General features: G+C 38.4%; 2 protein-coding genes across 3 annotated transcripts in view; one reads left to right on the top strand and one right to left on the bottom strand.

Annotated features, from left to right (window-relative positions):
* Positions 1-7,943, bottom strand: part of LOC109265359 (uncharacterized) — a 45,051-nt gene extending 37,108 nt beyond the window's left edge. Inside the window, exons 1-2 of the mRNA XM_053895987.1 lie at positions 7,851-7,943; positions 7,354-7,528 (exon numbers count right to left, since the gene is read on the bottom strand). The gene's annotated coding sequence lies outside the window, so the exon portion shown is untranslated. The remainder of the gene's footprint in view (positions 1-7,353; positions 7,529-7,850) is intronic.
* METAP2 (methionyl aminopeptidase 2) overlaps positions 7,859-16,294 on the top strand; it is a 29,268-nt gene continuing 20,832 nt past the window's right edge. Inside the window, exons 1-2 of one of the 2 annotated variants that reach the window (XM_019446477.2) lie at positions 7,859-8,097; positions 9,897-10,004. In XM_019446477.2, the coding sequence (XP_019302022.1) occupies positions 7,947-8,097; positions 9,897-10,004 (259 nt within the window). In that variant the 5' untranslated portion in view covers positions 7,859-7,946. The remainder of the gene's footprint in view (positions 8,098-9,896; positions 10,005-16,294) is intronic. The other variant, XM_019446478.2, reaches the window with a different exon arrangement.

Raw genomic sequence — 16,294 nt, 5'->3', positions numbered from 1 at the left:
ATTTTCTTTGGGTAAATACCCAGTAGGGGAATTACTGGATCATATGGTATTTCTATTTTTAATTTTTTGGGGATCCTCCATACTGTTTCCCACAGTGGTTGTATCAGTTTACATTCCCACAAACAGTGCAGGAGAGTTCCTTTTTCTCCACAACCTTGCCAACACTTGTTTTTTATTGTGTTTTTTATTTTAGCAATTCTGATAGGTGTAAGGTAGTATTTCATTGTGGTTTTGATTTGCATTTTCTTGATATTAGTGATGTTGAGCATCTTTTCATGTGTCTGTTGACCACCTGTGTATCTGCTTTGGGAAAATATCTATTCAGATCCTCTATTTCTTAATCGGATTGTTTGTTTTTTTGGTGTTGAGTTGTATAGTTCTTTATATATTTTGGATATTAGTCCCTTATTTAATATATCATTTACAAATATCTTCTACCATTCAATGGTTTTTCTTCATGTCTCATTGACCAAAATTGTGACACATGTCCTTCCTAAACAAGTCACAGGAAGGATCAGAATTGTTGTGTATTAGCTTAGCCCAATCAGGGCGTACCCTAGAGGATACATTCATCTGGTCAGGCACATGGTTAGGCAAAGACAACTGACCAAAAGCAGGGTTATGTTAGCAAGGAAAAAACGAAAATGAATTCTGGGTAGACTTCCAACGGTGTCCATTACAGGCATCCAATGTCTATGGTTAGTTTTTTCATCCATTCACATTAAAGCAAAACTTCCCAGTTGGCAAAGCTCTGCCCATGGACATAGAAGTCACAGTTCTCCCACTGCATTATTGTAAAATACGAACACGTAAGCAACACCCATCAGACATGTAAGGAAAATGTCCAACATGAAAATGAAAGATCATAATAAAGAATTCTACTTTGAATCATGATAAAGCAACTGATACTGGATATAAGACTTTCCACCAAAAACAACCATCAAACTAGGCAAAATAAATGTTTTTAGACATTGATCAATAGGAAACACAGAACTATTATCCCTACAAAAGAGAAACAAATGAACAAGCTTCAGGATTGCAGTGGCTTTTGTCTGGGGGCACTTTCCACTGGAAAGGCCAAATAAAGCATGGTGGTGTATCTGAGCTGAGGAGATGGAGACCAGATATCACTGAGAAGGAAGTTGCACAGAGAAGTCTGCACAGGAAAAGACTCTGCAAGACTAGGCAAAGGGCAACTATTAGGAAGAGAACAACTGTGGAGAAACTATGGGTTGAACAATGATCAGAGGTTGAACAGGAATGGGAGATGTTGGTGTTCCAACCAACCACAGTGGAAAGGTCTATTTAACTATCCGAGAAATTTAGTAGAAATCCCAGAAAGCCTAGGTTTTATGAATGGGGTTAAACTAGCACTACAGTAGCATACTTCATGAGAAATATAATGACATAAACGTTATTTAAACTTTTTCTAGTAACCTCTTGGAAAAAAAGTAAAAAAGTAAACAAAATTAATGTAAATAAAATATTTTACCCAATATGTCCAAAAATGATCATTTCAACACAGAAAATTATTAATGACATAGTTTACAATCTTTTTCATACTAAGTCTTTGAAATTCAGTGTTCATTTTACACTTACAGCACACTTCAATTTTGACTAGTCACATTTCAATTATTTAATAGCCCTATGTGGTTAGTGGATTTTGCATTGAACACTGGTGTCCTAGAGTAAGGGGTACTCTAGCTCTAAAAACAAAACTTAAAAACAAACCTTGAAAGTATCACACTGAGATGCAAGTAAATTAACTATTTTAGCAATATTCAATACTCCATCATGAAAGAGAATAAAAGTCTTTCAGAGTAGTGTCTGTAGTTTCTAGCCTAAGATAGCAAATCACAAGACATGAGAATTGGAAAATGTGACTCTCGACCAGGAGAAAAAATTGTAAACTCAGAAATGAAAGAGATGATGAAAATAGGGGATAAGGACTTAAAAGTAGCTATAATGTGTTTAAATATTTAAAGGAAAACATAAATGTAGTAAGACAACAAATAGAAAATCTCAATAGAGAAATGGAAACTATAAAAAAAGAACAAAATGGAAATTCTAGAACTGAAGAAAATAGTATCTGAAATGAAAAGGTAACCAGATAAGCTTCATCGGAATTAGACACTATAAAAGTGACCTTGAAGGCAAAGCAATGAAACCATCCAAACTGAAGCAAAAGAGAAAAAAAAAATCAAAATCAACCAAATAAGACAATTTCAAGTTATCTGATTCTGTGTCTGGTGAGGTCCAGCTTCCTGGTTTATAGACAGCTGTGTCCTCACATAGTGGAAGGGGCAAGGGACCTCTTTGGAGCCTCTTTTATAAGAATACTAATCCTAATCATGAGGGCTCATTACAACATCATTCACAATATATTCCTAGTTCAACTCAGCCCACCTTGATCTTCAACACTAAAATAACCCTCAGTTCTTTTACAAGTAGTAGGGAACCATGATCAGGAGAGATGGGAAGAGGGAGTCTATGAATGGTACTGTCATTTGCCCTCCAGTATTTCATGTAGTTTTTATCTTTCGTTTATGAACTCTTAATATTGATTCCTATGTATCCCTGACTAATAAACACCTGAAACTTCCATGTAGGTAATGATACTCCTGACATTTTGGCCATAGGAATATTTCTTGGAACCATATATGTCTTTCCCAAAGTTCAGCCTAAATACATGGATGCTACATAGAGATTATGGGGAAGGTAAAGTTCTATTATTAAGTATCTATTCTCCAGTTACAAAAAGAGATAATAATATGTTTGAAGACAAAAGGTAACCTAGGATGTTGTTGGACAGAACTAAAATAGGAAAGGAATTATACCAGAGTACGTGGCAACAGAGCCACATGTAATTTCAAGAAACACTCTCTCTAGAACAAAAGAGGGGAACACTGCAAGAGTCACTAATAAAGTAAGTTTGCGATAAAGGATCCTTTGCTCTTTGAGCTGGCATTCAGGACAGTGCATCCCAATCTCTTGTGAGGATCCCTCTTTTGGTGCTAACAAAATTGCTGTCACTAAAGTTACCAGTAGCCTCCTGATAGCTAAAATCAATGCTCTAGTTTGAGACTTCATACTACTTAATCTTTCTTCAGCAGTTGATATAGTTGACCAAACTTTTATTCTGTAAACCCTTTTTTTCTCCTTATTTCTATGTGATTATTCTCTAAAGCATTTTCTCCTTCTTGTCCTATTATTTCTTTGTACTTTTTTTAACGGAATTTTCCACTCTTGTTTGTTGTAAACAAAATCCTCAAACATTAGTGTCCTTCTGGGTGGTTGTTTTGGATCCTGTTCTCTTCTCCCTGAATTACCTCATTCATAGCCTTCTACCCAAGTCCTAATAACTCACATGTCTATATCTCCACACCCATATTTCTAACTGACTACTAGATATCTTTGTCTGGATGCTCTACAGGCATCTCAAACTTAAAATGCCCAATGCTTATCTTTGCCTCCAACTCCTACAAAACCTCCTCCTCCTCCTTTATTCCCTATCTCAGAGAGTGGTACCACTATCCACCCAGGAACCCAAGCCAGAAACCTGGGTGTGATCCTAAACTTCTACCTCTCCACATTTAATGGACCATTAAGTTCTTTTAAATCTATGTTCAAAGTGTTTCTGCAATCCAACCTCTCCTCTCTGGCCCCCCGACAGCCTTCTGTAAGTTCTTATCAATACTGTTATCAACAGTAACATCTTAGCAAGTCTCCTCTACTACAAGGTTCTGTCATTTCCAATGTTTTCTTTAGAATAGAGGCCATTAGACTTAGAGATCTCACTGTTCAGAAAAGTCTAAAAAATGGTTTTGAGAACTGACATAGTATGGTTTTCTGTTTTTAAAAATTTTGTCAGGGCACAAAACCCAACATCATCTACTCTCACTACCATTTCATAGTAATTTAAAAGACTATTCAACTTCAAAAAATAGAAAGTACCATACCCTCGTTGAAAACAGTTCTTTAAATATATTTGCCTTTTCATTTTATTTTTTAAGTTTATTTATTTTGAGAGAGAGTGAGAAAGAGCAAGTGTGTGAGCCAGGAGGGCCAGAGAGAGAGAGGGAAGAAAGAGAATGCCAACCAGGCTCTGTGCTGTGAGTGCACAGCCTAACGGGCTTGATCTCACAAACCATGAGATCGTGACCTAAGCAGAAATCAAGAGTCAGACACTTAGCCGACCCCTATTTGGCTTTTTAAATGAAACCGTTTAGGGGCGCCTGGGTGGCTCAGTCGATTGAGCGGCCGACTTCGGCTCAGGTCATGATCTTGCGGTCCGTGAGTTCGAGCCCCGCGTCGGGCTCTGTGCTGACAGCTCGGAGCCTGGAGCCTGTTTCAGATTCTGTGTCTCCCTCTCTCTGACCCTCCCCCATTCATGCTCTGTCTCTCTCTGTCTCAAAAATAAATAAACATTAAAAAAAAAAATAAATGAAACCGTTTATTGGATGGCAACCATTGCTCTAGAATTTAGACTGCCATCACAGTGATCTTTAGCTAGCTTGAAAATCTCTGTTACATAACCATTTAAATTTATCCATATAATGCATATCCTTTTCTGGCTTTTAATGGCACATAGTAATCATTTTATTTACATGTTATTGACATGTCTATTATGGCCTTCTATTTTAGACTTTTTTCTAAAATAATAAACTTTAAACATCCCTGTGACATATCACCTTCAGGCCTTACAATACAAGCTATCCTCTAGGGTAACATAAAAGGCCCTTTACAATCTAGTTGTAATTTACTCTTCAGCAAGAACTTACCGTAAACATTCCATATTCTTTCATGCCTTTATGCCAGTGGCTCTCAGCTGGGAATAACTCCCTGCATCCTTCTATAAGAAGGCATTTGGCAATGTCTGTGTTATGATCTGAATTTTGTTCCCCCCCCCCCCCAAATTCACATGTTGAAGCCCTAACCTCTATGTGACTGTACTTGTGGAGACTGGCATGTGTGTGTGTATATATATACACACACACGGCATATGCATGTATATGCCGTGTCATCTATAGATTTTTAAAGAGTTGTATCACGTTTTAAACATAAAGATATGAAAAAAATATCCTTACCCTTAACATTAAGAAATCAAGCCTTCTCAATTTTTTTCCTAATATATTTCTTGCTAACCCATTGCCAGAGATCAATAAAACATAAGAGTGCCTTAGGATATCTAGGCCATCAAATGATCCAGACAAATGTAAAATTTTTAGGAGCATGGCTTACTAACAGTAAAGTTAGCTAACATTTATCACTATTGTGTAAGACATTGTGCTACCATGAGTGCTTTCTCTCCATATTGAAATTTAATTTCCATATTCTATGTAGTACTATTATTATATTCATTTTAGAAATAAGGAAACGTATGTTAATGTTAATGTTAGTTAACACAAGTAAGAGAAGTGCAATTTGGAGAAATTAAGTGACTTGTCCAAAGCCATACCACTATCAAGGACTTCAAAATAAAAAGTAAGACTGGGGCTAAAAATGTCCATTTTTTGAATCGAGGTTTTCTTAGCAAAAAATACATTTCTGGACAAAATAATAAATATGTGTTATTGTATCCAGGCACCTGGATGGCTCAGTCAGTAGACCATGTGAATCTTGACTTCAAGGTTGTGAGTTTGAGCCCCATGTTAGGTATAGAGATTACTTAAAAATCTTTAAAAAATATATGTCTTATTATAATGCATTGACTTTAAAAATGGAAAAGTATCTCCCTAAGGAAAAAATACATTTTTATCTGCTTATCTAGTTAGCCATCTGAGACAAAATTACTTCATGTAGCCAGCTAGGAAAAATATTTTAGCCTGTACTGGTATTGAGTTACATTATTTACTTAGATTCTTAGTTCTCTTAGATTCTTTGAGATTTCAACATTTCTCATTCCTTTATCCTATTCAATTTCCTCTTGTAGAGAAACTAAATGAAGAAAAATGATGGAAATAAGGAGTGTAACGGGCTATTATTTTAAGTACTTACTCAGTTATCTCAAACTCTGGAATTTCCTGGAAAACAATCATTCAACAAATATCGACTACCATAATGTTGAGATATATATTGTTTTTATACAACTACCTTGAAGTTTAGTTTTCTTGCTTCTTTTCAGGAAAAAAAGGGGGAGAAGTAGAGTACAATCCCTTTCCAACAAAGAAACAGTATTTTGTCTTATTGCATTTTAGTAGCTTATTTTTTTAAGTGAACAAATTTTATTTTGACGTTGATAATTCTGTCAACCTATACCAGCACCCCTTTGTGAAAAGTCATTTATCAACCCTACAGTTTCTGTCCTCCAGGATCCTGTGTCTCCTCAACTGGGTCTGAGATAGTAGCCACAGTACAAGTATTTCCAGAATTTACAGAAAAACCGGGAAGATTTACAAAAAAATTTTGGAGGCATTTTGACGTAGCAGTATTACTTATAAGGATGTTAAAAAATCTTCTGCAGTAGCCTTGCACCTCAAAAGGGTGAGCTTTGATTTCTCCTGAGCTTAGTCACATCCTTGCCCCTAGTCTGAATATCTTCTAGACTGTTTTAAAATTCTTCACCTTTGTGATATATTAGCTTGGAATAGAAAAGAATTAATAAATGACTTAAGTATTAGCATAAGTATTATTTTATTCTTATTTAGTTAAATTTTTATCTCACTGAATGCTACACTCTCTTGAGGGTACAGATCTGTCCTTCATTTTTTATTGCCCATCAAGAAAAATTATTTCTAACCTACAATCAATAAATGTTTACTGATTTGAAATTTCAATTGGGAAGGCAGAATACAGAATTATTAAACTTTTGGTGCCTGATGCCTGTTTGGATTCTATTCACTTGCTGTGTGACCTAAGTTCACAAAACTTTCTAATTTCCTCAACTCAGAAGCGGATAAAATGAGAAAATAAAGTACTTGGAGCTTTTCAAGTGCTATTGATACAATGACTATTTCCTGAGCTCAGACTATGCTTTAGCTTAGAGGTAGGTGCTGGTGACAGAACACAAAATACACAGGGTGTTCTCTTCAGAGCCCAAGGTAGTTGGGGAGACAGACATAAACCAATTTACCAAACATATTATGTAATTACAAATTGCCATGAAAGGTTAAGAATTCAACGAGAGGTTGTAAAAGCAGGGCCTGATTTAGATTACCGAGGAAGAGTCTCGGAGGGAGTGGCATTTCAGCTGAAATTTGAAGGATGAGGACAGTCTCTTATTTCCTCACCTCCCTCTCATTCCTCAACTCTCTGGAGTCCGCCTTCCATCTCTCACTATCTAAGTAGCTGTTGCTGAGGTCACCAATGTCTTCCATGTTACTATATACAACTGACATTTTTCAGTCCTCTTACTTGACTTCCTAGCAGCACTCTGCGGTTAATCACTCCCTCCGTGAAACGCTGTTTTCCCGTGCCTTCTCTAATAATAAACGCCTCTTCAGTCTCCTTTGCAGGTTCATCACCGTAAGTGCTTGGACAGCCTCGTCGTGAACTGTAACTGTGAAAAACAACACAGTCCTTCTGAGTCCTAAAAAAAAAAAAAAAAAAAAAAGGTGTACAAGTGAACACATTTTGGGGCCCTCTTCTCGCTTTCGGCACGCTTCATAAATCCGCTAACATGACTTTTCGGTTTCAGCACAGACGTCCCTCTCTCTTGAGGGCTGGGCAAGCACAGGCATTCAATGTGCCCGGGGAATGCCCAAGGCGCGGGACAAAAAAGGTGTATGAGGCAGCCACTAGCACTTTAGCAGCCACAGTCCAGCGCTCCTCCGCAGCCTCGCCCAACACCGCTTCGCGCGCGATTCGCGCCGTCAAGTCCTCCGACATCCCAGCATTCCCTGCGCTCCTACCATCGAGAGCAGCTTCCGGCGTCGCTCGTGTAGGTGGGTGAAGAAGGAGCGGGCCCTCGCCGCTCTGTCTCACTGTCTCGCGCTCTCTCGGGCAACATGGCGGGTGTGGAGGAGGCAGCGTCCTCCGGGAGCCACCTGAATGGCGACCTGGATCCAGACGACAGAGAAGAGGGAGCTGTCTCTACGGCTGAGGAGGCAGCCAAGAAAAAAAGACGGAAGAAGAAGAAGAGTAAAGGGGCTGCCACAGGTAAAGGGAGTTTTGTATGTTCCCAGTCCCCGCCAGGGATTGCCGAACGGCTCGGCCCAGGCCCGGCAGGGGTGACAAGAGACTGGGGGACTCGGAACACTGCACTGGACTGATTCCCAGGACTGAGTGTGTGTTGAAATCGGACTACAGATTCCCAATCTCGGGGAGAGGCGGCTTCTCCTTAGCTGGGACTAGAGAGTTGGTGGGGGTGGGGTGGGGGAGAAAAGGGTGCTTCAGCCTGTGGTGAGGTAGTTCTGGGGTTGCTGGGCCCTTATAATTGCCAGAACTCAGCTCCCACCCATACATACCGTGCAACGAACTTGAAGCTGTGCACAGGGCTCAGCTCTACCACCCGCCTCGCGGTGTGCCTTCCTCAAAAATCCGTTCTGACCCGGACTGTACCTCTTTGCTGAAGCAACCTGGAGCATATTTTCGTCAAGGATAGGAGAGGAGTGGGCAAATCTTCGTGCCTTGACTGCGCCTCCCCCCACCTTCCTGGTTTACAGAAGGATATTTGTTGCGGGCTGCACTTCTGGGTGTGTGTGTATGTGTGTTTGCCCACGCGCTCATGTCACTGAGTAGTAATTGCAGAATATATGGATGGTAGTGGTGCGAATTTTCACCTGCCTCATCCCATAGCATCACCAAGCTTCAAGGCTTTTAGGTGTGAATTATGATGCCATTTGCCGGCAGTCCAGATAGAATATTCTGTGGGTTGGAATTGAACTTCTTTAAATCCATTGGTAAGGTAAGGAAAACAGCTGAAAGTTTACACTTGGATTACATTATGAGTTAGGAACTTAAAATATTTTGAGAAGTCGGTGTTTTTGTTGTACGTGGTCCTTCATTTTAGGGAAAAAAATGTTGTACCTGTTTCTAAAATCAGCCACACAAAGATTGAGGGACCAATGGAGAGGCCACAAGTGATGAAGGTGAAGTTGAGACAGGTTGGAAAGGGTTAATCTATAACTTTATGAAATTTTGATTAAATGGGAGTTGAAAAGGGAAAGTTGTGGGTGCTGAGACACTTCAAGAGAAAGTTTAATCCCTGGACATAAGTCGGCTGTTCCTGGCTTTCGGATGAAATCCAAACTCTTCAGTTTGTCCATTCAGGTGCTCAGTAGACTGACCCTAATATATTTTTAGCAGTTGTATCTCTCAATATGAACCCTCTACAGTAGCCAGAATATCACTTCAGTATGTGCTAAGTGGGAATACTATCCCTTTATACACGCAGCTATTGCTCCTACAGCTAGATTGTTGTAATCACTTGGGTGAGGTGGGGGGAGCTGGTCTTGTGCTGTTGAAGAATTTAGGTTTTTTAGTAATGGAATTATCTTTTCCTATTTGTTTTGATTTTACCCATCCTGGCTTGGCAACTTCTTCATGAAGATTTGAAGTTCCCAGTGTCTTGTCCAAATCCTCCTCTTGCTAAGACCTTCAGCATTTACTACCTATCTTAAGTACCTGTTTGGTTAATAAAGTGTTTGCTGTAGTCAAATTGTTAAGTACTTTAAAAAGTGAAACAACTTAAGGCTAGGGACCAACTCACATTTTCTTTTATTGTTTAGTTACTAGTACAGAGAAGGTGTAATGGATAGTTTATTGAATGGACAATGCTACTTAGATGTGGCAGATTTTTCTTAAGTAAATTCGATTATGTTCACAATAACGTTTCTGTTTTTGTTTCCTGAATACTTATCAGACAGGAAAGGACTTGTGTGTTCTCCAGGATCCTTAGAACATATTCAAATTGGAAAGTATCTTTATTAGATTTGACTTATGTTATATTTGATCAGCAGGGCAACAGGAACCTGATAAAGAATCAGGAGCCTCAGTTGATGAGGTAGCAAGACAATTGGAAAGACAAGCATTGGAAGAGAAAGAAAGAGATGATGACGATGAAGGTAAATGGTAAATTTGATTTTTGTGGTTAGAAAAGCAAGAAAATATGATATTCTTTAAACAAAATCTGCTTGTGTCCATATAGTTTGTGATTCTCTGATGTTTTACTTAATTAATTGACATTAAAGCCTCAATATCACAGATAAAAAAGAAAAGGTATTTATAAGTAACTCTTAAAAAGTGGGATAGGTTGAATGTCTGCTCAAATAACACAGAACTCAACTTTTAAAAATGTACTTGGTAAAATACCAAGTAGTGGGTATCAAGATGAAATAAAAGGACTGTTTATTCAACTAACATTTATTGAGCAACTAATATGTACAAGGCACTGTCTTAGAATACTTTCACATGTGTTCTCATTTTACCTTCACAAAACCAAGCAAAGTAGGTGCTCTTTTCAGGAAATAATAGTTATGTCATTTGCCCAGTGTGACATAGCTATGTGTAGAACCAAAAGTTTCAAACCTAGCACCTGATTCCAAGTCTATTCCTTTACTCTGTATGAAAGCTCCCTCTCTTTATTTTCAAAGACTATATGGAGTGCCTCTAAACTCTATTACAAATTTCCCAACCCTAGCTTCTTGCCGTATGTTGGTCCTACAAAATTTCTTTAAAGACAAAAACTCTTGGAATTCTAACAATTGATGTTATCAGTAAGACAGTGGAGGCAGTATTTGCTAAGAGAACTTATTCTGCAGGCTTTTTTGTCAGAAAGGGAGATGAGACTTTCCCATTCTTAATTGTACCCTTGTGACTTGCTGCTCTTCCTCAAGCACTGCCAACTTGGGCTTGTGCCTTATAATCCTTAGCAACACAAAAGCTTGCTGTACTTTAATTATTGTGTTAGGATAAGGCAGAGTAGTTGTCTCTCCTTTAGAAAGATAAACTCTATGTCTTCAAGGAGCTTATAGTCAAAATTTGGTGGAAAATATGCCAAGGTTCAAGGGAATAGTTAGCTCTTCCTTAAGCAAATCTCTAGTCCATTTTACCTTGGTTTGTGCTTCAAATTAAGAACATATTTTGAGCTCTTAGCAAGAAAGAAACTGTTAAATTCAAGGTTATATAATAGATTGCTGTAGGCCTGTGTAGAATATCAAAATGTTAATCTTGAAGAGTGTTCCTTGTTTCATTGCACCTCTGCAAAGTTGTGTGAATCTCTTGACATTGAAGGAGAAAAGTTTGATTGTCGGATTGGAAATCATCAATGTTTTAAAGACAATTTTTGGAGTATTGGTTTTCTCTAATTGAATTGTTTGCCTAATTTGTTTCAATAATAGTAATTATTGAAATGAATTAATAGTACTAATTCATACTAATTAGTAGTACCAATTAATAGAGTAGTACTACTTATCTATTGTGAGAGTTGTTTGAGAGGATAGAAAGTATTTCAGAATCTTTGTACTAAAGAAAAACTGATAGTGGGGTGGAGAGACAAAGAGTGGAAAAGATACACTGAAAGCTTATTGGAATTTGGAGATGGAATTGCGGGCTCAGTGATGAAGGAACACTCTTTGGAAGGAGTGGGACTTGAGTGAATGAAACCAAACAGAAGAGACCACTTTGGGGTAGAACAATGCTGAGAATGTATTCAAGATGTAGTGAATAGTGCAGACCAGCCATATGAGATGATTTGTTGAAGGAGCCTTGGAGCATTTTTAAAAGAAGAATGTTATAGGGGAGCCTGGCTGGTTCAGGCCATAGGGCATGTGACTCTTGGTCCTCGGGGTCGTGAGTTTAAGTCCCACATTGATAAAATAAAATGTTAAGGAAAAGAGAAGAATGTTATAAAAATAATTTAATCTGTATATATATGCAGGGTTGCTAGAGGAAATATACAGGAAAGGCTTGGAAATCATTTCGGAGGGCACTTAACAGCTTAGGCATGTGTTAATGATTTAAATTGGTGGGCATAAATGAGAATGGAAAGGAACGGTTCATTGGAATAGTGGTTGTGGAAGCAGAATTCAAAGGATGCAAGAGACTTTCAAACTGGGGAGAAGGAAGAAGAGGCATTAGTAGATTCTAGAGGTTTGAACATGGGTGACAATGTTGGTGCTGTTCACTGAAATGGTGAAGTAGAGAGGGAGAGTGGGTGGGGATTGGAGGAGGGAATTTGTAGGCAAAGGAGAAGGTATTGTGTTTAATTTTAGATGTGTTAAATTCGACACTGGAGTATTGGTATGAAAAGTTAGTCCCATGGGCAATTGGCAATGTTCTAGAAGTAATTCAATAAAGTTTTAAGTTAGGTTTTTTAAAAAAAATTTTAACTATTTAAGTCCAGTGCAGGACTTGAACTCATGACCTTGAGATCAAGACCTAAACAGAGCTCAAGAGTTGGACCTTTAACCAACTGAGCCACCTGGGTCCCCTAAGTCAAGTTTATTAAGGTATAATTTGCCTAGGACTATATTCACCATTTTCAAAAAATACACTTTGTTTTGGAGAAGTTTTACTTGGGGTTCATAGCAAAATCAAGCAGAAGGTACAGAGATTTCCCATATACCCCCTACCACTACACATGCACAGCCTCTCCCATTATCAACATCCCCCACTGGAGTGGTGCATTTGTGACAGTGGATGAACCTATATTGATATATCATTATTATGCAAAGTCCATAGTTTATATTAGGGTTTACTCATGATGTTGTACGTTCTATGTATTTGCCCTTTATGAGTAATCGTTTGATGGGACGCCTGGGTGGCTCAGTTGGTTGAGCATCTGACTTAGGCTCAGATTGTGATCTCACCGTTCATGAGTTCGAGCCCCGTGTCGGGCTCTGTACTGACAGTTCAGAGCCTGGAGCCTGCTTCGGATTCTGTATCTCCCTCTCTCTGTTCCTCCCCTGCTCACACTCTTTCTCTCTCTCAAAAAAAAAAAAAAAAAAAGATTAAAAAAAAAACGATAAGTATATCGTTTGGTGAGTTTTGACAAATGTATGCATTTGTGTTACCACAACCAGGATGTAGACCATTTTCTTTTAATGTTTGTTTATTTTTGTGACAGAGAGAGAGAGAGAGAGAGACAGAGTGCAAGCAGGGGAGGGTCAGAGAGAGGGAGACACAGAATGTGAAGCAGGCTCCAGGCTCTGAGCTGTCAGCACAGAGCTTGACGCAGGGCTTGAACTCATGAACCAGGGCTTAAACTCAGGAGCTGTGAGATTATCACCTGATCCGAAGTCGATTGCTTAACCGATGGAGCCATCCAGGCACCTCAAGATGTAGACCATTTTCATTTAACATTTCCATCTCCACAGAAAAGTTCCCTTGTACCCCTTGAAGTCTGTTCTCTGCTCTATACCCTAATCCCTTGAAACCTTTGATACATTTTTCTGTTACTGTAGTTTTTTCTACAATATTATATAAATGGAATTATTGTAGTGTGTGGCTTGTTTGGCTTATTTCCCTTAGCATGATAATCTGAGTCATCCAGTTGTTGCATATGTGTCAGTAGTTCATTAGTTTTTATTGCTGAATAGTATTCCAAATTCGTTTATCCACTTACTAGTTGATGGATATTTGGATTGTTTCTAGTTTTTGCCTTATGAATAAAGTTATTGTGAACATTTGTATACAAGGCTTTGTGTAGACATTTTCATTTCTCCTCAGTAAATACCTAGGAGTAGGTTTGCTGGTCATATGGGAAGTATATGTTTATAAGAAACTATCAAACTGTTACTTAGAGTAGCTGTGTCATTTTGCTTTCTGGTCAGCAGTGGTTGAGAGTTCCAAAGTGCTTTGAATCTCTTAAGCATTTGGTATTGTTAATTTTTAAATTTTAGCTTTCTAACAGGTGTGTAGTAGTATGTTATTGTGGTTTTAACTTGCATTTCCCTAATGATTGATGATGTTGAACATCTTTTCATGTTTTTGCCTTTCATATATCTTTGGTGAAATGTTCACATCTTTTGTCCATTTTTCAATTGAGTTATTTGTTTTACTGAGTTATAGTAGTTCTCTATTCTTGATACAAATTCTTTATCTGATAAATGTTTTAATATTTTCTTTCATGTTAGTATTGTTTGCAGCAGAAAAGATTTTAATTTTGATGAAATCCCATTTATTTTATTTATGGTTCATGTTTTTTGTGTGTTATCCAAAAAGTTAAATAATTGCTGTCTCTAGGGTCATGAAGATTTTTTCTTATGTTCTCTTCAAGAAGTTTTATACATTTTTATTTTCATTTATTTATTTTAAAGAATGGAAAGTTTTTTTTTTTTTTTTTTAATCTTTATTTTTGAGAGACAGATAGCATGCAGGTGAGCAGAGATGGAGCAGAGAGAATTTTGAGCAGGCTCCACACTGCCAGTGCAGAGCCGGATGTGGGGCTCGAACTCATAGACCATGAGATCACGACCTGAGCCAAAATCAGGAGTTGGGACATTGAACCAACTGAGCCAACCAGCCACCCCAAGAAGTTTTATATATTTTTAGCTGTTATGTTGAGGTCTATGATCCATTAGAATTCATTTTTGTATATAGTGGAAGGTAAGAATTAAGGTACCTTTTTTTCTTGCATATGGATGTCCAGTTGTCATTCAACAAATGTTAATTGATTTGGACATAGTGCTAATCCAGCAATAAATATGAACAGTCTATACCTGTTAAGAATATCCTGGGATGCTGTGAAAGACTTACAAAAACATAAGTTGTGGGGCACCTGGGTGGTTCAGTGAGTTAAGCGTCGGACTTCAGCTCAGGTTGTGATCTCACTGTTCATGAGTTTAAGCCCCTTGTTGGGTGCTGTGCTGACAGCTCAGAGCCTGGAGCCTGCTTCCAATTCTGTGTCTCCCTCTCTCTGCCCCTCCCCTGCTTGCATTCTGTCTGTCTCTCAATAAATAAACGTTAAAACATAAAACGTAAAAATAAACATTAAAATCAAAAATTTTAAAAACCAAAAATCAAAAATAAATAAACATTAAAAAAAACATAAATTGTGGCATGGTATAATGCATGGGAGTATAAGCATATATAGTTGACTATTCGGATCCAGGCTCTACTACCCTTCTGGCAATAAACAGTAGCTATTATTCCATACCGAATACAGACCTTGAACATTGGTCTCAGAAGAATGAGTATCAAAGGAGGAGCTTCTTCTTACCTCATTTTCAAGATGAAGAAACCATGGTAGAGAGAGGCTAAATAATTTGCCTAACATCACACAGCTGGAAGGACTTTTAGGGTGTATTTAAAACTGGATATATATCTTGAAACATTTGTTTTAGGTTGAGTGTAGTGTTATGTACTGGTATGCTAGACATTGAATGTTCTTCCAGAGTAAAGACCATCTTGTTTGCTATTTTGCTCCTTTTACCTATTTGAGAAGTCAGCAAATTATTATTATTATTTTTTAATGTTTGTTTTTGAGAGAGAGAGCGTGTGCAAACATGAGTCGGTGAGGGGCAGAGAGAGAAGGAGACACAGCAGGTGCCAGGCTCTGAGCTGTCAGCACAGAGCCCAACATGGGGCTCAAACTCATGAACCATGAGATCGTGACCTGAGCCAAAGTCGGATGCTTAACCGAGCCACCAATCCCTAAGCAAATGTTTATTGAATGAATGAAAGTTACTATTAAAATTGTAGTGCAGAATATGTGAATTAGTGTTTTCTTTTTTAATTAATTTTTTTTTTTTTTTTTGGAGCACCTGCAAGCAGGGGAGAGTGGTGGAGGGGGAGGGGAAAGGGGGTGAAGGAGGGAGAACCCTGGGATCATGACCTGAGCTGAAATCACTAGTCAACCACTCAACTGACTGAGGTACCAAGGCACCCTGAAAGTTGTGTTTTCTAAAAAAAAAAAAAAAGAAAAAAATTCATGTTAGGGGCTCCTGGGTGGCTCAGTTTGTTGTCTTGATTTCGGCTCAGGTCATGATCTCTAGTCAGATCAAGCCCTGCGTTGGGCTCTGCTCTGACAGCGTGGAGCCTGCTTGGGATTCTCTCCCTTCCCCTCCCCTGCTCGTGTGTGTGTGTGTGTGCTCTCTCTGTCTCAAAAATGAATAAACATAAAAAAAATTTTTTACTGTTATTTTTCTTGAGCTTTTGAATCTAGAAACCAGTAATGCATAAGTTGGCAATGTTTGTGTTCCGACTGTGTTTCCATGTTTCCTGTACCCAATTTCATAAGGTTGAATGAACATAAGAAATTGCAAATTTCTGGGGTGCCTGGGTGGCTCAGTCGGCTAAGCGTCCGACTTCAGCTCAGGTCACGATCTCACAGTTCTTGGGTTTGAGCCCCGCATCGGGTTCTGTGCTGACAGCCCAGAACCTGGAGCCTGTTTCAGATTCTGTGTCTCCCTCT

This window comes from Panthera pardus, unplaced genomic scaffold, assembly GCF_024362965.1.
Source record: "Panthera pardus isolate Hobbes unplaced genomic scaffold, ASM2436296v1 HiC_scaffold_6, whole genome shotgun sequence".
In the NCBI taxonomy this organism is placed as follows: domain Eukaryota; kingdom Metazoa; phylum Chordata; class Mammalia; order Carnivora; family Felidae; genus Panthera; species Panthera pardus.
This window is presented reverse-complemented; position numbering and strand designations above follow the sequence as displayed.